Source organism: Somniosus microcephalus, chromosome 19, assembly GCF_052327205.1.
Source record: "Somniosus microcephalus isolate GS21.2 chromosome 19, FLI_Smic_1.0, whole genome shotgun sequence".
NCBI classification, from domain to species: Eukaryota; Metazoa; Chordata; class Chondrichthyes; order Squaliformes; family Somniosidae; genus Somniosus; species Somniosus microcephalus.
In genome coordinates, this window is record NC_141005.1 from 72,244,965 (window position 1) to 72,267,315 (window position 22,351).

The window sequence follows — 22,351 nt, forward strand, 5'->3', positions numbered from 1 at the left end:
GGGCAGGAATTTGGACAGGAGTCTAGGTTCGGATCGGACATGGCCCTGTGGGTAGCGGAGCGGGCCCAGGGGCCGTGTAGCCTGATCCTGCTCCTATTTCGTGTGTCTAATTCTGTTAGATTCAGGAGATGGTTCTGTGATAGTGGATTGGCGGTTAGGATCAGATCAGCCATGATCTTATTGAATGGCGGAGCAGGCTCGAGGGGCCGATTGGCCTACTCCTGCTCCTATTTCTTATGTTATGTTCTTAGAACTGTCCTGATGATATTTGAGACAATGGACTTGGAGATGAGCTAACCTCAGGCAGGGCAGCAGTAGGTGCAAGACCATCGGCTTCAGCATACCAGGGCTAGAAAGAAGAAAAGCCAGGGTTCCTGGGCGCTGTCCAGTGACTCCTGCTGGCAAGTGCATGTGTGGATGTCAGGTGGGGAAGAGAATCGGACTCAACTTTGACATTTTTGTCAAATAGCCTACCGACATTCACTGCCGAGGTCCACCCATGAAGAATGGACACGCGTGAGGTACGGAGGGTACTGATGTCTGTGAAACTGCAACCCATAAGGAACAGAGGGGACAACATTGGCGGGGGAGGGGGAAAAAAAATCCGAACCAGTGAGCTAGAGACAAAGGACAGCGCTCCTGTCTTGTTTAAGGGTTCGGGAATGTGCTGCATCACTGTGCCCACATTATTTGACCGGTTTCATCAGTGCTGAGTTAAGCTCTTAAGTGTACTGTGGATAACAGACCACAGTGCCACATACACATGCACAAGGCCGCCACCTGCTGGCTGAACGCAGATCAGCATTAGCACTGAGGGCAGGAGCAGTCCAGCTCATTCGCTCATCCAGTCACGAGGACACAACAAGGCAAGAAAACGGAGGAGGAGGGATGAGGAATAAGAAGAAATAAATCTTGGTCCTAGCCACTGTTTCAATCTATGACTTTTTAATGTAGCTATTACATAAAAAGTGTGTGATCGGTATTGGAAATGCAACACTGTCCTTAAAAGCTGAATTTCATTTTGCTTTTTTTCTCTCACCAATTCTCTTCCCTCCCCTCCATCTTGCTGAAGTACGGTTCCGAAGGGTCTGGGTGTCCTCTGCCCTAGTTTCTGGGTGTTCTCTACCCTAGTTTCCATGCTTCATGTCTGGATCTGCTACATTTTGAAATCTGTGACTACACCGCCACAGAAGGAGTTTGGTGAAATTCACAGTAAAAATACTATAAAGGTTAAAAATGTCTTGGTAAAGGCCAGATTGAAGGACCAGAAGAGCTGGAAATGTACGTTAGGACGCAGGCAGTCTGAACCAGAATGCTTCAAACAATAAAATTTAGCTTCGAAACTGAAAGAACATTCGTACATATTGAGGTGAGGATGTTTCTTTTCATGCGAGTTTAAGAATATAGGCTTAGGAGGGTATTTAGAGGGACTAGGCTCGAAAGGGTTAAATAACGAAAGCTTTGGCTGGAATTACTGTTCTGCAAAAATAAACCACTTTTAGGCTTTCAAATCAACTGGCTGCAGGTGCAGGGTGACCGGGTCACAAGTATTTTGTTATTGCAAGCTAAGGGAGGGAAGACCAGTTTGAGACATGAAGCCATCTTTAGCTCTTATTCTTTCCGAGATGTAGTCATGTGTACTAGAGAATCTTGTTATTTGTTGAAATATAATCAAATATAGTCCACTTTTATTATTTCAGTATTAAAGCTTTGCTAGATTGCAGTTTAACAAAGTTTACTGGACTATATTTTTATTTCTCCTTTATTAAAATTAGTGAAAAGAATGATGTTTAGGTTAGGATTTCTTCACAGCTGGAATGGTTGTTCGTTTCAAGGTCTACAGGATGAGCCAGTAACTGCAGAAACAAGGGAAGCTTGTGCTGAGGCTAAGAACAGAGATAAGGGTTGCATCGGAACATAATAAATAGGAGCAGGAGCCTGCTCCGCCATTCAATAAGATCATTGCTAAACTTGTACATCAACTCCACATTCCCGCCCGATCCCCATATCCCTCGATTCCCATAGTGCCCAAAAATCTATCGATCTCAGACTTGAATATACTGAACGACTGACCATCCACAGCCCTCTGGGGTAGAGAATCCCAAAGGTTCAGTGTCTGGGCCTGGACATGTACGTGTCAACCCTATGATTGGGCAGAATGGGGCGAGTATTGGGAAAAACATAATTGGATGAATTCTGTTGCAGTTCTGTTTTTTGGGGTATAATCTTGGGGACTTGAGCCTCTCTCAGGGTAGAGGATAGAGCTGAAGGTGCGACGACAGGGTACAGAAAGTGCGTGGAACGAACAAAGTCACAGCTTTTACCCAAGGAACAAGGGGTAATATAATTCTCAACTGTGCCTTGCAAACTACTGCTTCTTGCTTACGCCTGAATAAAAGTCATAACCGTTACCAATATGGTGTCAGTTTCGAACAATTAAACAGACAGTCCAAAGGGACAATTAAACTTATTACAGAGGCCAGCATCATGTGCCTGATATTATATTGGGAGAGGGGATAGTCAGTCTAGTTGACAGGGGAAGAAATCCAAGGCCTTGCCCTCCCACGTAGAGGGTCGCTGCTTCAACCACTCCATGTTAAAGCACTCCATCCTCGAACAATTCCATGCAAAGAAATGAAACTAAGTTCATTGGGCAGCCATTCATTTTGCTTATTTAAAGTGCTTTGCGTTTTTAAAGTGCTTTGCGTTATTAACCCTATGAGTAATGCATTGGTATTGCACCATAAAGATTGTTTAAAATAACCAGCTCGCCCCAATGGCTCAGTAAATAAATTGCACTGGATGATACAGAATAAGAGACTCCCTCAACGTGAATTGCAGTAGGGGGTGCCATCACTGGGCTCAACACCTCCTGGCTGCAGAAGGGGAAAATATTCAGGCAAGGTTATCACTCCTGATTATCATGCTGGAAAGTGCCTGCCAGTGGACAGCACCCCAAGACAGGACGAGACTCAGCCATGATATCCTCTTTGGCCCTCTGCCTAGGCTCACATTATGACCACTGGGTGAGGTCACGGAATGACTGGTGCCCTTGGAACTGTACTCTCAGAGTTGGTTAGAAGGGAAAAATATGAAAAACAGAATGAATATTCCAGAAATGCCACACAATTTTCAGCATTACATATATGGGTAAAAACTACCAGATGTATATTGTGAGCATATTCGAAAAAAGCATATCACATGTTACACAAAGAGCACAAACTTCCTGAATGTTATGGTGTACAAATCATCAAGACACATGGAAAATCTATCCTCACACCTACCCTGTGGAGTACGGTTCCTGCCCAATGCTGCATCGCTAAGCCGTCCATTTTGCGATTTCTTTCCTTCCTCTCCAACTGTCTGGTCCAAATGGACCACACAGCCCTAGCAAGAAACAGTAAATTCCTCCATTAACACTGAATCAGCAGCGGATTGGGCAGCCATTATAGACTATATCAAATATTGAGAAAGATGTAGAGAATGGAATCTGTTGAAAGTTCAAGGAGATCTGCAGGAGTAACAGGTCTGTAATGATGGAGAACTTAAATTATCCGGAAGTAGCCTGGGATAACACTAATGGTGATGGACAAAATGGGGAGGGATTCGTCGAGTGCATTCAGCACTGTTTTCTAAGTGCAATCAAAGATAGAGCACTGAATGTGGTTCCTAGTAATAAATGGGGACAAGTAGTGACCTGAAGGTAGGAAGCCCTCATCCATGCTTTTGTTACCTCCAGACTCGACTATACCAAAAGCTCACCTGCCCGGCCTCCCACCTTCCATAAACCTGAGCTCACCCAAAACTCTGTTGCCCATATCCGAACTCACACCAAGTCCCGCTCACCCATCACCACTGTGCTCGCTGACCTACATTGGCTCGCAGTCAATCAATGTCTCAATTTTAATATTCTCATCCTTGTTTTCAAATCCCATGGCCTCACCCTCCCTATCTTTGTAACCTCCTCCAGCCCTACAACCCTCCAGAAACTCTGCATTCCTCCAATTCTGGCCTCTTGTGCACCCCCCACTGCCTGCACCCTACAATTGGCAGCCATGCCTACAGCTGTTTGGGCCCTAAGCTTTGGAATTCCCCCCCCAAACAGTCCTTAAAACCTACCTCTTTGATCAACACAGTGTCAGCTGTGGCTCAGTGGGTAGCACACTCGCCTCTTAGGTTGTCAGAAGGTTGTGGGTTCAAGTCCCACTCCAGGGACTTGAGCACATAAATCTAGGCTGATGCTCCAGTGCAGTGCTGAGGGAGTGCTGCACTGTCTGAGGTTCCGTCTTTTGGATGAGACGTTAAACCGAGGCCCTATCTCACCTCTCTCAGGTAGACGTAAAAGATCCCATGGCACTATTTCGAAGAAGAGCAGGGGAGTTCTCCCCGGTGTCCTGGCCAATATTGAACCCTCAAGCAACATAACAAAAACAGATTATCTGGTCATTATCACACTGCTGTTTGTGGGAGCTTGCTGTGCGCAAATTGTCTGCCGCGTATCCCACAGTAATTCATTGGCTGTAAAGCACTTTGAGACGTCCGGTGGTCGTGAAAGGTGCTATATAAATGCAAGTTGCTGTTGAGAACAATTAGGAACCAGTGATCTTAACAGAATTAGGTTTGCAGTCAGAAATGGCAAAGGAAAATCTCAATCAAAAACAAAGCTGTTGGATTGGAAAAGGTCAAATCGACAAGGATGAAAAGGAACTAACTGATTAATTGGACAGAAATGTTGTCAGCAGTGGGGAATATTTAAATTATGACATTGGAAGGGTACACACCAAGAACCTCCTGCCCAGTGTAAAGGTGCTGCATGAGTTACTCGGAGTTTGAGGTTTGCTATAATTGGCCAGCTTCAGTGTAAACTGATGAATCTGATCCTTGGTGTATCTGACCTGGTTTCATTATATACTGATGTCTCTGACCTGGCTTCGGTGCACACTGATGCTGACACTAGGTGGTCAAAGTAAATCGTCCTGTTTTTCAGCACCTCAGTTGATTAAATACAACATTTAATTGAAATAATAACAGTTGTTGATTTGCGCTCACCGAGGAGCTGCTTTTACACGGAACTCTTGCGCCTCAGCCTGCATCATATGCTTGGTTTTGCGTGTGTGTATATACAAGGACCAGTGGATCCAGATCTTCTGTAGCATCTGTGAGCGAGCTGATGGAAACAAAAAGGAACATCGGTAAATTCGCTCAAATTTAACCAGGATAGACGCAGACTGCCTATAGTAAACCTATGTTCATTATTTAGAAAGAGCCAGTGATATACATTTCCTTTGGTACCTGATGACAGCACATGGGGCAGGTGGCCACAAGTTAGGTGGATTTGCTCTCTGGCCAAGGGACACAACTTGGCACAAACTCACTGGCAGAGGTCACAAGAAGGCCTGGTGTAGGAATGGAACTCTGAAGAAGTGGACCAATTGGCTCTTTATAGGAACATGGGAAAGCCAGTTAAATGTTAATGTGAGCAAGCAGGTTAATGTCCCAATAGCTCTAAGCAACTTGCTAAAACTTGGGTTTATACCTGCTGAAGGGTTTTGACTGAGTAAATAAGGAGAAACTGTTTTTCTACTGGCAGGAGAGTTGGCACCCAGAGAACCCAGAAAAGAACCAGAGGGGAGATGAGAAGAATTGTTTTTACTCAGCGAGTTATGATAATCTGGAATGCGCGGCCTCAAAGGGCAGTGCAAGCAGATTCATTAGTAACTTTCAAAAGGGAATTGGATATATACTTGAAAAGGAAAAATTTGCAGGGCTATGGGGAAAGAGCAAGGGAATGGGACTAATTAGATAGCTCTTTCAAAGAGCTGGTATAGGCACAATGGGTCGAATGGCCTCCTTCTGTGCTGTATCATTCTATGACTCTCGGTGCACTGCACTCGTTGTAAGGCAAATGATAAGAGACTATGGCCGTGATATTCGGTTCCTTTGCGCCTGCCGTTGGTGCCTCCGAGGGGCGCAAAGGGCTTATCACCCGGGCGGGGGCCTCCAGGAAATTCGGCAGGGCGCTGCAGAGGCGCTAGCCGATAGTGCCGCGCAACCGCGAGTAGTGCCCCAGGCCGCCAATGATGATGTCATTGCCGTGCATCACAACCCTTTAGCGCCCCACGGCAGAAATTCGGCTGCGGCACGCGGGCGATGTCAGCGCGGGTCGCGAGCCGGGCCGACCACCGCTCGCGGGGCGGTATTTAAAGGGAGGTGCTGCCGCGACACCTTTTTTTCGGTCCTTGACGTGGTCCGTGGCCACCAGCGCGCAGCTCAGCACCTTGTTTCAGTGCCGGCACCACGCCGCCCTGGTGAGCTAGTGTGGGCTATCGGAGGCCCTGCAGAGCTTGCAGCGTCCCTCCCCTTTAACGGAAGGGGAGGGACGGTGAAACGCGTCAGCGCTATGCGGAGCGCTACGGCACTTTGCGCCCCCGACGCCTCCCCAAGAGGGTGGAGCGCCTGAGATAGCGCTCCGCTTCCTCGCCGGGGCGGTAGGCCGAATTTAGCGTGATCTCACACCCCTTGCCGACACTACAGGTGACTTCACACTCAAATCACACTGCAGAGTTTGCCTTGACAAGAATGCCAAAATTGCTTCCATCAATGAAACCAGTTGTGTGACGAACCTAAGAATGTGGTGCTTTCATTCTGAGCTTATGTACAGGTGCACAAAATGAGCCACAGCAAAATGGCAATTATCATATTTTCTGACTGACAACTGGCAAATCACTGTACAGAATGCAAATAGAGTTCACTCCCCACTAAAAAGCTTGAATTAAAAAAGAACAAGAGGTAAATGTACAATAGCAAAATACTGCAGATGCTGGAAATCTGAAATAACAACAGAAAATGCTGGAAAAACTCAGCAGGCCAGGCAACATCCATGGAGAGAAATTAGAATCGACTTTTCGGGTCTAACCCTTTTTCAAAACTGGAAAGGAAATGAAATAGATCGAAAGGCAGGGCTGGGGAGGGAACAAAAGAAGTGAATAGACATTAAGAGGTATTCAAAACGAGACGAGATGGTGATAGGACTAGTAAAGAGACAAAAGACAGCTCAGATTAGGTGTGAAATGTACTGGCAGAATGAGAGATAGCTGCCATGTAAAAAAAAGAGGAAGGGGGGGGGGGGGGGAAACCCAAAACAAAGGGGTGGGGGAAAAAAATGTAAGTAAAAATGCGATAGGGGCCGAGGTTATGATATGAAATTGTTGAACTCGATATTGAGTCCGGAAGGCTGCAAAGTGCCTAATCGGAAGATGAGGTGCTGTTCCTCGAGTTTACGTTGAGCTTCCGTGGAACATTGCAAGAGGCCGAGGACGGTGAGGTCTGAGTGGGAATGGGACGGTGAATTAAAGTGACAGGCGACCGGAAGCTCGGGGTCACCCTTACAGACTGAACGGAGGTGTTCCGCAAAGCGGTCACCCAATCTGCGTTTGGTCTCCCCAATGTAGAGGAGACCGCATCGTGAGCAGCGAATACAGTATATTAGATTGCAAGAAGTACAAGTAAATCGCTGTTTTACCTGGAAGGGGTGTTTGGGGCCCTGGACAGTGGGAAGGGGGGAGGTATAGGGGCAGGTGTTACATCTCCTGCACTTGCACAGGAAGGTGCCAGGCGAAGGGGAAGGGGTGGGGGTGCTGGGGGTGATAGAGGAGTGGACTATGGTGTTTCGGAGGGAGCGGTCCCTACGGAATGCTGAAAGGGGAGGGGAGGGGAAGATGCGTTTGGTGGTGGGATCACTTTGGAGGTAGCAGAAATGGCGGAGGATGATCCGTTGAATGTGGAGGCTGGTGGGGTGAAAGGTGAGGACAAGGGGAACCCTATCGTGGTTACGGGAGGGAGGGGCAGGGGCGAGGGCAGAAGTGCGGGAGATAGAACGAACACGGTCGAGGGCCGTGTCAACCACGGTAGAGGGGAATCCTCGGTTGAGGAAAAAGGAAGACATGTCGGAAGCACTGGTGTGGAAGGTGGCATCGTCGGAGCAGATGCGGCGGAGACGGAGAAACTGGGAGAATGGAATAGAGTCCTTACAGGAGGCGGGGTGGGAGGAAGTGTAGTCCAGGTAGCTGTGGGAGTCAGTAGGCTTGTAGTGAATATTGGTCGATAACCTATCCCCCGAGATGGAGACGGAGAAGTCGAGGAAGGGAAGGGAAGAGTCAGAGATGGACCATGTGAAGGTGAGGGAAGGGTGGAAATTGGAGGCAAAGTGAATGAAATTGTCTAGTTCGGGGCGAGAGCAGGAAACGGCACCGATACAGTCATCAATGTATCGGAAAAAGAGGTGAGGGAGGGGACCCGAGTAGGACTGGAACAAAGAGTCTTCCACATATCCCACGAAAAGGCAGGCATAGCTAGGACCCATGCGGGTACCCATAGCAACACCTTTGATTTGGAGGAAATGAGTGGAGTTAAAGGAGAAGTTGTTCAATGTGAGAACAAGTTCAGCCAGGCGGAGGAGGGTAGTGGTGGATGGGGACTGGTCGGGCCTCTGTTCAAGGAAGAAGCGGAGCGCCCTCAGGCCATCCTGGTGGGGGATGGAGGTGTAGAGGGATTGTACGTCCATGGTGAAAAGAAAGCGGTTGGGGCCAGGAAACTGGAAACTGTTAAAGTGGTAAATGTATTTTGATTCTTCCAAGTGTAGTTTACATGGCATTAGTCCACACATTTTATAAGTTCAATATCTGGGAGGAAGAAGTGTCACAAAAAATGTAGAATGGGGCTTGTAAATTAAAAATTCTAATTCACTGATCCCACATAATTCAATGTTAATATTCTGTACTCTCAATACAATTATCTGCACTTCCTCACCCAAAACACCCACTAGATGTCATCGCGGCACCTAATAAACAGTTTTTGGCCTTAAAAAACTGTAAAAGCCGGAAATACACAGAAGGTCCCATCAGCATCTGTAAAGGGAAAAGACACTTGGGGTGGAGACCCTTCGCCACTTCTGGCAAATAGGATACACCCAAAATGTTAACAATCTTTTCTTTCTGTAAATGCTGCTCATTGTTAAATATCTACAACGGATACTAGACTATACGTCACAATATGTCTCCTAACACTCATGTAATCACCAGTGACTGCTACTTTCCAGCTCAGTGGTGATCTCAAACAATGGAGGTCATACACTCCCACAATGCACAGCAGCAAAGTAAACACCTATTTACAATATTTGTCACAGGTCACTGTGGGATCGCTTCTTTCTCAGCATCCACAGAAGGATCCTGCTTACCTTAAATGGTCATGGATGGAAGACAACTTTCCTTCAGTGGGATGATTAAAGTGTGTTTTAAGACACCATTGTGAAGGGAACATTCTCAATCTTGCATTGCATCACTGAGTAATCTTACACCAGTTAAAGTTAGTAATGTAGCCCCATAGTCTTTAATTCACTAAACTTCAAATTTGATATACAGGAAACTTTTGATTTACCGGCACCTAAATAACCGGAAATCTCGGTTAACCGGCAAAATTCAGGAGTAGGTTCAGGTAAGTTTTACTTCATATTGTACTTGCCTTCCTCAATCTGTTGCTGTGCAAGGGTGTGGCTGCAGCTGTTGCTAAGCTACAGAGACGCTTGGAACTTGTGGCCATTGTTCTGAACCTGTTGCTAAGCAACAGGGTTTGTTGCTTTATATGGAGCTCTCAGCTCCGTATCTTTTACTATAGCTTTCGGTTATCCGGAATTTTTGATGAACTGGCACCACGTCGGTCCCGTCGGTGCCGGATAAAAAAAAGTTTCCTGTACATGTATTGGAGGAGGCAGAGAGAGAGTTACAGGAAGAATCCCAAGGGTAATGGGAAGAGGGAACTTAAGTCCTATAGTTTAGAGAGAAGACAGTTTAAAGCATGAGTGAGAGGAACCTCACAGAGGTATATATACGGTGTTAAATAGTATTGGCTCAGTGGTAGCACTCTTGCTGAGTCAGAAGGTCATGGGTTTAAGTCCCACTCCGGAGACTTGAGCACAAAATCTAGGCTGACACTTCAGTGCTGTATGGAAAGAGCACTGCACTGTCGGATGAGAAGTTAAACTGAGGCCCTGTCCGCCCTCTCAGGTGGACATAAAAGGTCCCATGGCACTATTTCGTAAAGGAGCAGGGGAATTTTCCCCAGTGTCCTGGTAATATGTCAATATTTATCCCTCAACCAACATCGCAGAAACAGATTATCTGGTCATTATCATATTGCTGTTTGTGTGGGCTTGCTGTGCGCAAATTGGCTGTCACGCTTCCCACATTACAACAGTGATCACACTTCAAAAGTATTTAATGGGCTGTAAAGTGCTTTGGGGCATCCCGAGGTCATGAAAGGCGCTATATAAATACAAGTTCTTTCTATCCTTTAGATAAGGTTCAACCAGAATATTTCTCCAAGGTGAGTCAGGCCAGCTACCATGGAAGATAAATTATTCGTAATGAGGTGGATGAATTAGCTGCGCAAATAGATGTAAACGGATATGATATGATTGGGATTACGGAAACATGGCTCCAGGGTGACCAAGGCTGGGAACTCAACATCCAGGGGTATTCAATATTCAGGAAAGACAGGCAAAAAGGAAAAGGAGGTGGGGTAGCATTGCTCGTTAAAGAGGAGATTAACACAACAGTAAGGAAGGATATTAGCTCTGATGATGTGGAATCTGTATGGGTAGAGCTGAGAAATACCAAGGGGCAGAAAACGTTAGTGGGAGTTGTATACAGACACCCAAACAGTAATGCGAAGGTTGGGGATGGCATTAAACAGGAAATTAGAGACACGTGCAATAAGGCCCAGCAGTTATCATGGGTGACTTTAATCTACATATAGATTGGGCTAACCAAATTCGTAACAAGACTGTGGAGGAGGAATTCCTGGAGTGTATCCGGGATGGTTTCCTGGACCAATATGTCGAGGAACCAACTAGAGATCAGGCCATCTTAGATTGGGTATTATGTAATGAGAAAGGAATACAGGAAACTTTGGTTTATCCGGAGGTTAACTGTCCAGAATGCTCGATCCACCAGCAAAAATCAGGAGACGTTTCGTTAGGTTTTTTTTCTTTTCGTTGCTTTTTTTTCACCAGTCAGGCTCTGCAAAGTCTCGCTGAAGCTGTTGCTAAGCTACAGAGATGCTTGCAAGGTACGGCCGACTGTTTAGAAGCTGTTGGGGTTTGTTGCCAGATACGGCTCCGTATGTTTCAACATTAGCGCTGGTTTGTCTGGCAGTTTTGACAGATCGGCAACAGCTCGGTCCCGTCGGTGCCGGATATAACAAAGTTTCCTGTACCATAAATCTAACTGAATTATGATCACTACCACCAATATGCTCTCCCACTGATACCCTTTCCACCTGCCCAGCTTCATTCCCTAAAACTAGGTCCAGAACCGCCCCCTCTCTTGTTGGGCTTGTTACATACTGGCTAAAAAAAGTTCTCCTGAATGCATTTTAAGAATTCTGCTCCCTCTATGCCTTTTACACTCATTTTATCCCAGTTAATATTAGGGAAGTTGAAATCCCCTACTATTACTGCCCTATTTTTGCACGTCTCAGAAATTTGCCTACATATTTGCTCTTCTATCTCCCTCTGATTGTTTGGATGTCTATAGTACACTCCCAGCAGTGTGATTGCCCCTTTTTTGTTTTTCAGTTCAACCCATATGGCCTGATTTGAAGCAGACAGCGAGATGCCGTTTTTGTAAAGCCAACGGCAGAGCGGCGCAACTCCTGAATATTTCAGTTTAACAGCGCATCTGCCTCTCGCCTGAAGTTGCTGTACCATTTATGCATAAATAACAGTGAGTGCCATTAGCCTCACCATTGTTTTGACAGCAAATAATGGCCCATTATTCTGCTGCTAACTTAGAGCAGTGTTTAAACTGGTCTGTCCTTTTAATGGCCACCAATTGCTACAAATTAACACAGCCCATGAGCTCCAAGAGTTGTTTGATCAGGGAACTTTGCAGATTGGAATGCTGGTCAGGTTCAGTTCAGAACAATCCAGCATTATTTTGTATCTGAAAATGGATGTTAACCAAGTTTCCCTCATCAATTGTAAGCATCTCTATCTCATACCGTGGGAAACCGCCATCCTGTACTTTGTTTTCTTCTTCTGTTGTTGAACGATGTATGTCTGCCAGGCTCTCCATGTCTGATTGTATACATAGTACCTGTTACGGGCAGGAATGTGGCAGATTACAGAAACAGAATGGAGCTTCAATCTGAAGCATTCCCTATCCAGTCCCCTTATTACCATTCTCAATTCCCCATCAAAATGCCAGTCTCTGACTCATTCTGCAGTGCAGCTCCGGGCACTGGCTGCATTGTGTTACCTTGCTAAGTGCCAGTATCCATGCGTGAACGCAGATCGTGATCTGTTGGCTCTTGGACTGCGGGGCATCGAAACTGAACACAAATCCTATACTTTCCATACATGCATTTTCCAACACAGGTCTCTAGCAGAAACCCTGGCTGATTTCCCTCAAAACCTCCTTCCCTGGCCCGGGATAGAGTAGTCAACATGACGCACCACTGCTGCCGCCCGGGAGGGAGACTCCGCAAAAATTGGGAATGAAACCTGGAATGTATGATCAGCGTGGTTACACACTATGTCAAGCGTTGTTATTTTGGTCACTCAATAATTTCATTCTGTAATTTAGATTTGAACAAGGTTGCCTTAGCAATCCATGGTCATACATCAAATAAAAACTTATACGTGATAGTAAAGTGTCATTAACTGAAAATGCTGCCATGTTGCCCCCCAACCCCCTTAGGTCAGTTGTTAAATACAATGGCCAGTGTAGAACTGAGGCATACAAACTAGGAACTGCTGGGGTTCAATCCCCAGTCTGTGCGGAGTTAACTGTGGGAGGGTTGCTACTGTTGGCCTCAATAACCCTGGACGAGGAAGGGTCATTGAGGCCAACTGTAGGGTTTCCATTCCTGATCACTATCCAGAGAATCCTGCAGGAAAGTGCACATGTGCATGTATGTACACATATATTCTCTCCTCTTTCTCTCTCTCACACATATACACCAGATAAGGACAGGATCCAGCATGACTGTGCTGTGATGCCCTCCATGGTCCAAGTAATTTGCCTGTGCTCACAGTCCGGGCTTACATATGAAGAAAGGATCACTTGGATGAGGTACCGGAGGACTGGCTGCATGTGTGGAACTACACCCCAGCAAGGGATTGGATCTTGACAAGAAAAGGGGAGAAAACTAGAAAAATGAATAAAAAACAGAGAGAGCGAGCAATACTATATACTGTAGCTTCTTTGGTGAAGCAATCCGCATTACAGCCATTTTCAATCACCGGTTATTTTGCATCGTCAGTTAAACGGTCACAGATCAATCAAGGGAATTGGTTTTCCAGCATGTGGTAATAATTTTTTTTTTTTTTTTTTAAATGTACGGCATACTATATAAAACACATCTAGAAAATTATTTTCCTTGAAGAACCAGCTACATCACAAGTTAGATGATCTCAGCGGGGCAGTACTTCAGGCTCTGCGACTGGCCTCATTAGCCAAGGTTTCTGCTCTTGTTCACTATCCAGCAATCCCTGCTGGGGGTGCACACATGTGTGAACAGCGAGTGAAGCCAGGATTGACAACGTCGTTGATACCCTTCTGCCTTTTGGGTGAGATATCCGGGGGGGGGGGGGGGGGGGAACGTTTGGCACCAGTGAGACGTACCCTAGCCAAGGAGTTGCGGGTGGGGTGAGGGGAATAGAAAACAGCTACCTGTGGTGACAGTCTGCTCGAACCATTAGTTTCCATTCTATTCGCACACTCCACCATTGCTCCTTCCATTCATCAAATGCTTTACTCAACACTGCACGACAGTAGTGGGATCTGGCAAAAGAAACACCATGCATTTTGAAAAGGTAGTACCTCTTAACAGCTGATTGAAGTTTCATTCAAATATGTTTATTAAAAGGATAGAAAGTGTATGTGTATCATACAGCATAGAAGGGGGCAATTCGGCCCATCGTGCCTGTGCTAGCTCTTTGGTAGAGCTAGGCAATTAGTCCCTGTCCCCTGCTCTTTCCCCATAGCCCTGTAAAATTTTTCCCTTCAAGTATTTTTCCAGTTCCCTTTTGAAAGTTACTGTTGAATCTGCTTCCACCACCCTTTCAGGCAGTGCATTCCAGATCACAACAATGCGCAGTGTAAAAGATGTTTCCTCATGTCACCTCTGGTTCTTTTGCCAATCACCTTAAATCTGTGTCCTCTGGTTACCGACCCTTCTGCCATTGGAAACAGTATCTCCTTATTTTCTCGATCAAAACCGTTCACAATTTTGAACACCTCTATCAAATCGCCTCTTAAACTTCTCTGCTCCAAGGAGAACAATCCCCAGCTTCTCCAGTCTCTCCACATAACTGAAGTCCTTCATCCCTGGTGCCATTCTAGTAAATCTCTTCTGCACCCTCTCTAAGGCCTTGACATCCTTCCTGAAGTGCGATGCCCAGTATTGAACACAATACTCCAGCTGAAGCCTAACTAATGTTTTATAAAGATTTAGCATAACTTCCTTTATTTTGCACGCTATGCCTCGATTATTAAAGCCAAGGATCCCATATGCTTTTTTAGCAGCTGTCTCAACTTGACCTACCACCTTCAAAGATTTGTGCACATATACCCCCTGTTCCTGCACCCGCTTTAAAATAGTACCATATAGTTTACATTGCCTCTCCTCAGTCTTCCTACAAAATGGATCACTTCACACTTCTCTGCATTAAGTGTCTACCAATTTCACCAGTCTGTCTATGTCCTCCTGAGGTCTGTTACTATCCTCCACATTGTTTGTTACATTTCCGAGTTTAGAATATTCTTCAAACTTTGAAATTATACTTTGTATACCCAAGTCCAGGTCATTAATGTATATCAAAAATTTTGTATCTACGCTGCCACTGTCCCTTTAATCTTGCTAACAAGTGGTACTTTATCAAATGCCTTTGTAGATATCCAATTAGTACATCGTTAGGTTCAGCGGCAATGCCTCCCATAATAAAATAACCTGCCAATACTGGCCATCCAGGCTCGCACATGAAGAGTAGCACATTGGGCAAGGTGTTGGAGGTTGGCCAGCACCCAAACAATGGAACAGTGGAGGGAGGGAGAAAAGCTTACTTTTTCTTCTAAGTACTGATCAACGTTAATTGTTTTTAAAATCCCTGCTTTGTAGGGAAGCGAGGAACATAGGATCAGGAGTTGACCATTCAGCCCCTCGAGCCTCTTCATTCAATGAGATCGTGGCTGATCTGTATCTTGACTCCATCTACCCGCCTTGGTTCCGTAACCCTTAATCCTCTTGCCTAACAACAATCGATCAATCTCAATTTTGAAATTTTCAGTTGACCCCCAGCCTCAACAGCTTTTTTGGGGGGGGGGGGGGGGGGGGGGGCAGGGGGGAAAGAGTTCCAGATTTACACTTGGTGCGAAGAAGTGCTTCCTGACCTCACCCCTGAACGGCCTAGCTCTAATTTTAAGGTTATGCCCCCTTGATCCACCAGAGGAAATAGTTCCTCTCTATCTACCATATCAAATCCTTTAATCATCTTAAACATCTCAATTAGGTCACCCCTTAATCTTCTTTATTCAAGGGAATACAAGCCCAGTCTATGCAATCAGTCTTTACAATTTAACCCTTTTAGCTGCAGTATCATTCCGCTGCAGCGTCACTGCACCCTCTCCAAGTAAATATATCCTTCGTTCGTGCGGTGCGGTGCCCAGATCTGAACACAGTATTCTAAATGAGGTCTAACCAGAGCTCTGTACAGCTGAAACATAACTTCCACCCTCTGTATTCCACAACTGATGCTGATTGCAGGAGAGAAAACTACTTGGTTCCAGCCATTATTAAACCGGACATTCATCATAGAAATCATAGAAACCCCACAGTGCAGATAGAGGCCATTTCGGCCCATCGAGCCTGCACCGACACATATTCCACCCGATCCCCGTAACCCCACGTATTTAATCCCCCTAACACTAAGGGTCAATTTTTATCATAGCCAATCAACCTAACCCGCACATCTTTGGACTGTGGGAGGAAACCGGAGCACCCGGAGGAAACCCACGCAAACATGGGGAGAATGTGCAAACTCCACACAGACAGTCGCCCGAGGCCGGATTCGAACCCGGGTCCCTGGCGCTGTGAGGCAACAGTGCTAACCACTATGCCACCGTGCTGCCAGGATCAATATCCAGGAACAGAAGGATACTGATCCCTTGCTCACGTCTCCGGCGAGAGAACTGGTGCAAGGAAGTCTTTCTGGAAAAAATATGGGGATTTGCAGCAGGCTTCTTTTACACCAGCTAAAAACAGTGAGAGGAGACACTACCTGTAACTTGTTTTCCCAAATAAAAACTGAAGATGCTGGAAATTTACAGCAAGTTGTTGCAATTGATATAAGAGTTAAACCTGAGACAACTGCCTTCCTTTGAAATGTCCTCCGGTGGAACTCACAGAACATTTCAAAGAAGTGAAGTAATTTCTGATGCAATTAACTTACGAGTAACATCAATGCAGCGAACTGGCTAAGCCAGGTGGTGGCCCTGGAAATATGGATTTTTTGGACAGCTTTGTATATTGTTTTCTTCCCCAACACCTCAGCCACAGCTAACTGAATTCAAATTTTAAATCCACATTATTCCATTTACATTCACATCAAAATTTTAATACTGGAGAAATGTTCCTGTTTGAGGCACGACACTGCTCTGTTTCTGTCACAATACCATTCTGTTGCACAGCTACCCATTCACTATGTTTTTGTCGACAATCATAAATACAACAACAGTTCAAAATTAGTGCATCAATCTGGCACTCTACCCATTTCTTATCTTCTCTAAAAACAAATCGAAGGAAAGTAAGATTTAGAACCTCACCTAGCTTTGGATGGAAGTATTCTCCCAAATGTATTCTGTATCCACAAATGCAGAAACTTTCTCGCAAGGTGTCTGGGATGAGAAGACAATGTTACCGTACAATCTCAGAAACTTTGAATTCTTCAAGCGTGAGATTTTAGACAAAATATTGATCTGGATTGCCATTAATTGAGACAATTAATTTCTATTGGGTCACTCTTAAAAGGCAATGGTGCTCTGCCTGTTTGAAACAAACCTGACACGGTCCCCTGGCTCCATCAGCTGTTTACAGCAAGTAGGAGAAAATACCATTAACTCATGAAACACCATTCACAGGTGGCATATCATGTTAAGAGATTTAGACTGAAAAATAGAAGCATTTGGTTCAAAGGATAAACATTTTGTAACACTATTATATGCTGTAGAGTTATGCTATAAACTGCAGTTCAAGGGGATTTCAGATTGAAAACACAGATGAGAGTGATGATGACAGGGAGATCAGTAACTATTTGAAGCACATTTGACTGACTGACTTCCCCAAATGGCTTGGTGAGTTTATCCAGAGAGTAGCTGAACCATACAGACCAGAAAGGTGTCAGATTTTATCCCCAGTGTGTGCTGAGTTAGCGGACGAGAGGTATGCTACAATTGCCCTCACCATTCCTGACATCGGGAGGGGAAAATGAGCCTGATCACTGTCCAGAAACCCCTACTGGAAGAGGGTATTGGTGGAGGACAGCACTGAAATAGAAACGCCTTACTGAGACTTCATTTCAAAATTTACATAACTAGCCATTTGGGCCAAGTGTTCGGGGTGGGGGAGCGTTATGACCAGTGCCCAAAAACCACCTCTACTAGTCATGTCTGAGCCTGGCGTGAGTAGGCATGCTGTTCAACCATGGGATAAATTGCAGCCAAGCCCAATTCTGTCCATCTGATGTCCACACACACTTTCCAGCAGAGGATTATTGAATAGCCTTCAGAGGCAGCAGCCTTGGCTGGATATTCCCCCTCCATGACACAGGGCTTAAACTGCAGTCCAAGCCGTGATCATCAAACCTGCGACTTTCTGGTCTGACTGGCTCGAGCTATACGATGTGACCAAAATCAAAAGGTGTTCATAATCTGCTGTGTGTGCTTATGAGCTTATGTCTAAAATTGTAACCCTGCCCTCTTGTGTAAGATTGGTATGTAACACTTGAAATTTTGTGAGGGAATTTAGAATTTGAATCAAATTAGTGCTTCTTGATACCTTGAACTCCCAATACAACAAGTGCATTTTATACTAGAAATTTATTGTGTAGGATGGGCATTATACGACAAAACAAATCACAGGAGCTTTCTATCATATAATATGTTTTAAACAAAAACCTAATAAATGTAGAACCTGATTCCTTGTTCTTCAATAGATGTGTCCTAAAATTGGGTTAAGGATATAAGAACATATAAGGAGGAGCAGTAGTAGGCCATACAGCCCCTCGGGCCTGCTCCGCCATTCAATAGGATCATGGCTGATAGATTTGAATATGGCTTAGGACAGTGGCAGGCCCTTTTAGCAAAGTCCTAGTCAGTCAGAATTTAGAAGGAAGAAAGGCCCTCTGGACTAATACATTGCAGCCAGTGTGATAGGATCCCGGTGGTGAAAGATAATCTACAGCTGGATAGAGCTTTGTGCAGGATACAGTCGATTACAATGCCAACAGGAACCAGGCCGACACACCTTTCTCAACTCACCATGTCTTTTTGACAGACATCTATACCCTGGATATGGTTATAATTCAAATTCTGATTATTTCGTAGAACAACAGAGAACATAGCACAGGAGGCCGTTCAACCCGCTGGGCCTGTGCACTGGGGCTATCTGCTCTAGTCTCACTTCTTTGCCTTTCTGACCATACCCTTTAATATCTGATCCCTTGAAGATAGCATTAGCTACTTGCAGTAATGTATTCCATACTATAATAACCCTCTGCATCAAAACGATTTGATGCTCCTTGTTACTGATTCAACCAGACAATGGAAATAATATTCCATCACTTGCCTTTCAAACCTTCTTTAAGCTTATTACTAGACCTCTCCTTAGCTTCCTCGGTTCCTATAAATACAGCCCTAGTTGTTTAAGTCTCCTATTATATCGGTTTCTTCCCATCCCTGGTGTCCTAGTGAATCTACACGGAGTCTTCTCCATGGCTCGAATATCCTTTTTATAATGGAGTGCCAAAAACAGCACAAGTACTCTAAATGTGGCCTGACCAATTTATAACCACGTGACGTGAAGATCGGGGTGAAAGATTTCCTCTGTGCACTGTGTCTAACAAAATCACAAACCCATTTGCAATTTCAATACAGAGTGCAGGGGAAATCTTCCCCAATGGCATCATGATGAGGGTCAGCAACTGGATGCAGCGGGCAAACTGCAAATCTCTCCTTTTTGAAAATTGAGGAAACGAGGCGAAGGGCCAAGACCCGTAGTGCAGGATGCCACCAAAGCTGAAAAGAGTAAAAGAGAAACCAGGTGAGCTGAAGATGCAATTGTCAGGTGACGCCAACTTTTAAAACCCTGTGGACCGCAGGAGGAAAGGAGCCGGGGTGTGAGGGGAGGGGGGGAGCTTTGTGGTGCCGGGAAAAAAAACGATAGGAGCCAGCGCAATGAGTCTTATTTCAACACAGTCACAGTGCAGAGAGTTAAGAGGTTAAGATCGTTGTTTTCTGAAGGTTCTCCATTACTATTGGAAGTACTTCGCCATGTAGTTCTCTACCGGGAATTAATTTAGCCCCACCTCTGGTGAAAAACTGACTAGATTTGAAAAATAATTCCATCTGGTTAGTATTTTACATTGCATATCTTGCACCTTACCAATGGAATTCATCCATAGATGAAGGTGAAATAGAAAAGGCTCAAAATCCAATAAAATCCAGGAAAAAGCCACGATACCAACATAACTTCACAGATTTCTTTTTATTATTATTCATTCATGGGATCCATCGTGTAGATGGTGCACGCTGCAGCCACGGTGCGCCGGTGGTGGAGGGAGGGAATGTTTAAGGTGGTGGGTGGGATGCCAATCAAGCGGGTTGCTTTGTCCTGGATGGTGTCGAGCTCATTGAGTGTTGTTGGAGCTGCACTCATCCAGGCAAGTGGGGAGTATTCCATCACACTCCTGACTTGTGCCTTGGAGATGGTCGAGAGGCTTTGGGGAGTCAGGAAGGAAGTTATTCGCCACAGAATACCCAGCCTCTGACCTGCTCTTGTAGCCACAGTATTTATATGGCTGGTCCAGTTAAGTTTCTGGTCAATGGTGACCCCCCAGGATGTTGATGGTGGGGGGATTCAGCGATGGTAATGCTGTTGAATGTCAAGGGGCAGTGGTTAGACTCTCTCTTGTTGGAGATAGTCACTGCCTAGCACTTACGCGAATGTTACTTGCCACTTATCAGCCCAAGCCTGAATGTCATCCAGGTCTTGCTGCATGCGGGCACGGACTGCTTCATTATCTGAGGAGTTGTGAATGGAACTGAACACTGTGCAATCATCAGGGAACATCCCCACTTCTGACCTTATGATGGAGGGAAAGTCACTGATGAAGCAGCTGAAGATTTGGTGCGATAATAGAAGCAAATTTAGAACAGAAATAGCAGGAAAAAGTTCCTTACACATAATGATAAACGCTTGCAATAATCTACCAAGTAAGGGGCTAAAAGCAAAAACACTGTCTTTTGAATGACTCCAATCAGATGCCAAATAATCTGAATAATCTTTTCCCATCCCTGACTTTTCTGAAGTTCTTTTGCATAACTTTTGATTAGGTTGAGGTATCCGGCCTTTAAAATGGAATAGCAGCCTTTCAGTGTTCAGTAACTGCAAACTTTACCTGATGCGAAGTTCCTTTAATCGCCCACCTCTGTTCCAGGTGTAAGTCACTCTGTACGGAATCAAGCTCTTTTTGACACGATGGACATTATTCCTACCGTGCTTTGCGGAATGTTCCTGGGATACACTTTTGGGAAGCTGCGCCTTCGCCGTAGGGCCCACTGTCACAGCACTGGGGGAAAAAAGAACAGAGTAGTGTCTACCCCTTACAGAAAAGTAACAAATAACTCCACACCGAATCCCCAGAACCATAGTGGTCAATAATAAACCCAACCAACCCCTTTCAGTCATTTCCCAGCCAAGACAGCCAACAAACAGATCAATTGCCTCAGGACTCTGGGTGAACTACATCTGCCTATCAATGGGGCGAATTGCCTCAGGTCTCTGGGTGTGTTGCGTCTGCCTATCAATGGGGTGAACTACGTCTGCCTATCAACGGGGTGAACTGCCTCAGGTCTCTGGGTGAACTACGTCTGCCTATCAACGGGGTGAACTGCCTCAGGTCTCTGGGTGTGCTACGTTTGCCTATCAACGGGGTGAATTGCCTCAGGTCTCGGTGTGCTGCACCTGCCTATCAACGGGGTGAATTGCATCAGGTCTCGGTGTGCTGCACCTGCCTATCAACGGGGTGAATTGCATCAGGTCTCTGGGTGTGCTACGTTTGCCTATCAACGTGGTGAATTGCCTCAGGTCTCTGGGTGTGCTACGTCTGCCTATCAACGGGGTGAATTGCCTCAGGACTCTGGGTGTGCTACGTCTGCCTATCAACGTGGTGAATTGCCTCAGGTCTCTGGGTGTGCTACGTCTGCCCATCAACGGGGTGAACTAAGTCTGCCTATCAACGGGGTGAATTGCCTCAGGACTCTGGGTGTGCTACGTCTGCCTATCAACGTGGTGAATTGCCTCAGGTCTCTGGGTGTGCTGCACCTGCCTATCAACGGGGTGAATTGCATCAGGTCTCGGTGTGCTACGTTTGCCTATCAACGTGGTGAATTGCCTCAGGTCTCTGGGTGTGCTACGTCTGCCTATCAACGTGGTGAATTGCCTCAGGTCTCTGGGTGTGCTGCACCTGCCTATCAACGTGGTGAATTGCCTCAGGTCTCTGGGTGTGCTGCACCTGCCTATCAACGTGGTGAATTGCCTCAGGTCTCTGGGTGTGCTACGTCTGCCTATCAACGTGGTGAATTGCCTCAGGTCTCTGGGTGTGCTGCACCTGCCTATCAACGGGGTGAATTGCATCAGGTCTCGGTGTGCTACGTTTGCCTATCAACGTGGTGAATTGCCTCAGGTCTCTGGGTGTGCTACGTCTGCCTATCAACGTGGTGAATTGCCTCAGGTCATATCGTTGCCGAACCACCTATAGAAAGTAGACCAACTCAGGGGGGTTGGGTGGTGTAATTTGTTCGACACTGTTCTTTCGCCTCTGGTCAAAATCTAGGTTAATTGGATGAAAGTCTTCTGTCTATTGGCTACAAGTAACATAGGAACAGGAGTAGGCCATTCAGCCCCTTGAGCCCGTTCTGCCATTCAATTAGATCATGACTGATCTCTATCTTAACTCCATCTACCAGCCTTGGCTCTGTAGCCCTTAATACTCTTACCCAACATAAATCTATCAATC

At 45.6% G+C, this 22,351-nt stretch overlaps 1 protein-coding gene across 5 annotated transcripts in view; it reads right to left on the minus strand.

The window, feature by feature from the left end:
- sfi1 (SFI1 centrin binding protein) overlaps nucleotides 1-22,351 on the minus strand; it is a 166,049-nt gene that overhangs the window by 126,753 nt on the left and 16,945 nt on the right. For all 5 annotated transcript variants that reach the window (XM_085962021.1, XM_085962024.1, XM_085962020.1 and 2 more), the window contains exons 3-8: nucleotides 20,732-20,902; nucleotides 16,881-16,952; nucleotides 13,731-13,841; nucleotides 12,058-12,152; nucleotides 5,050-5,167; nucleotides 3,285-3,387 (exon numbers count right to left, since the gene is read on the minus strand). In XM_085962021.1, the coding sequence (XP_085818147.1) occupies nucleotides 3,285-3,387; nucleotides 5,050-5,167; nucleotides 12,058-12,152; nucleotides 13,731-13,841; nucleotides 16,881-16,952; nucleotides 20,732-20,902 (670 nt within the window). The remainder of the gene's footprint in view (nucleotides 1-3,284; nucleotides 3,388-5,049; nucleotides 5,168-12,057; nucleotides 12,153-13,730; nucleotides 13,842-16,880; nucleotides 16,953-20,731; nucleotides 20,903-22,351) is intronic.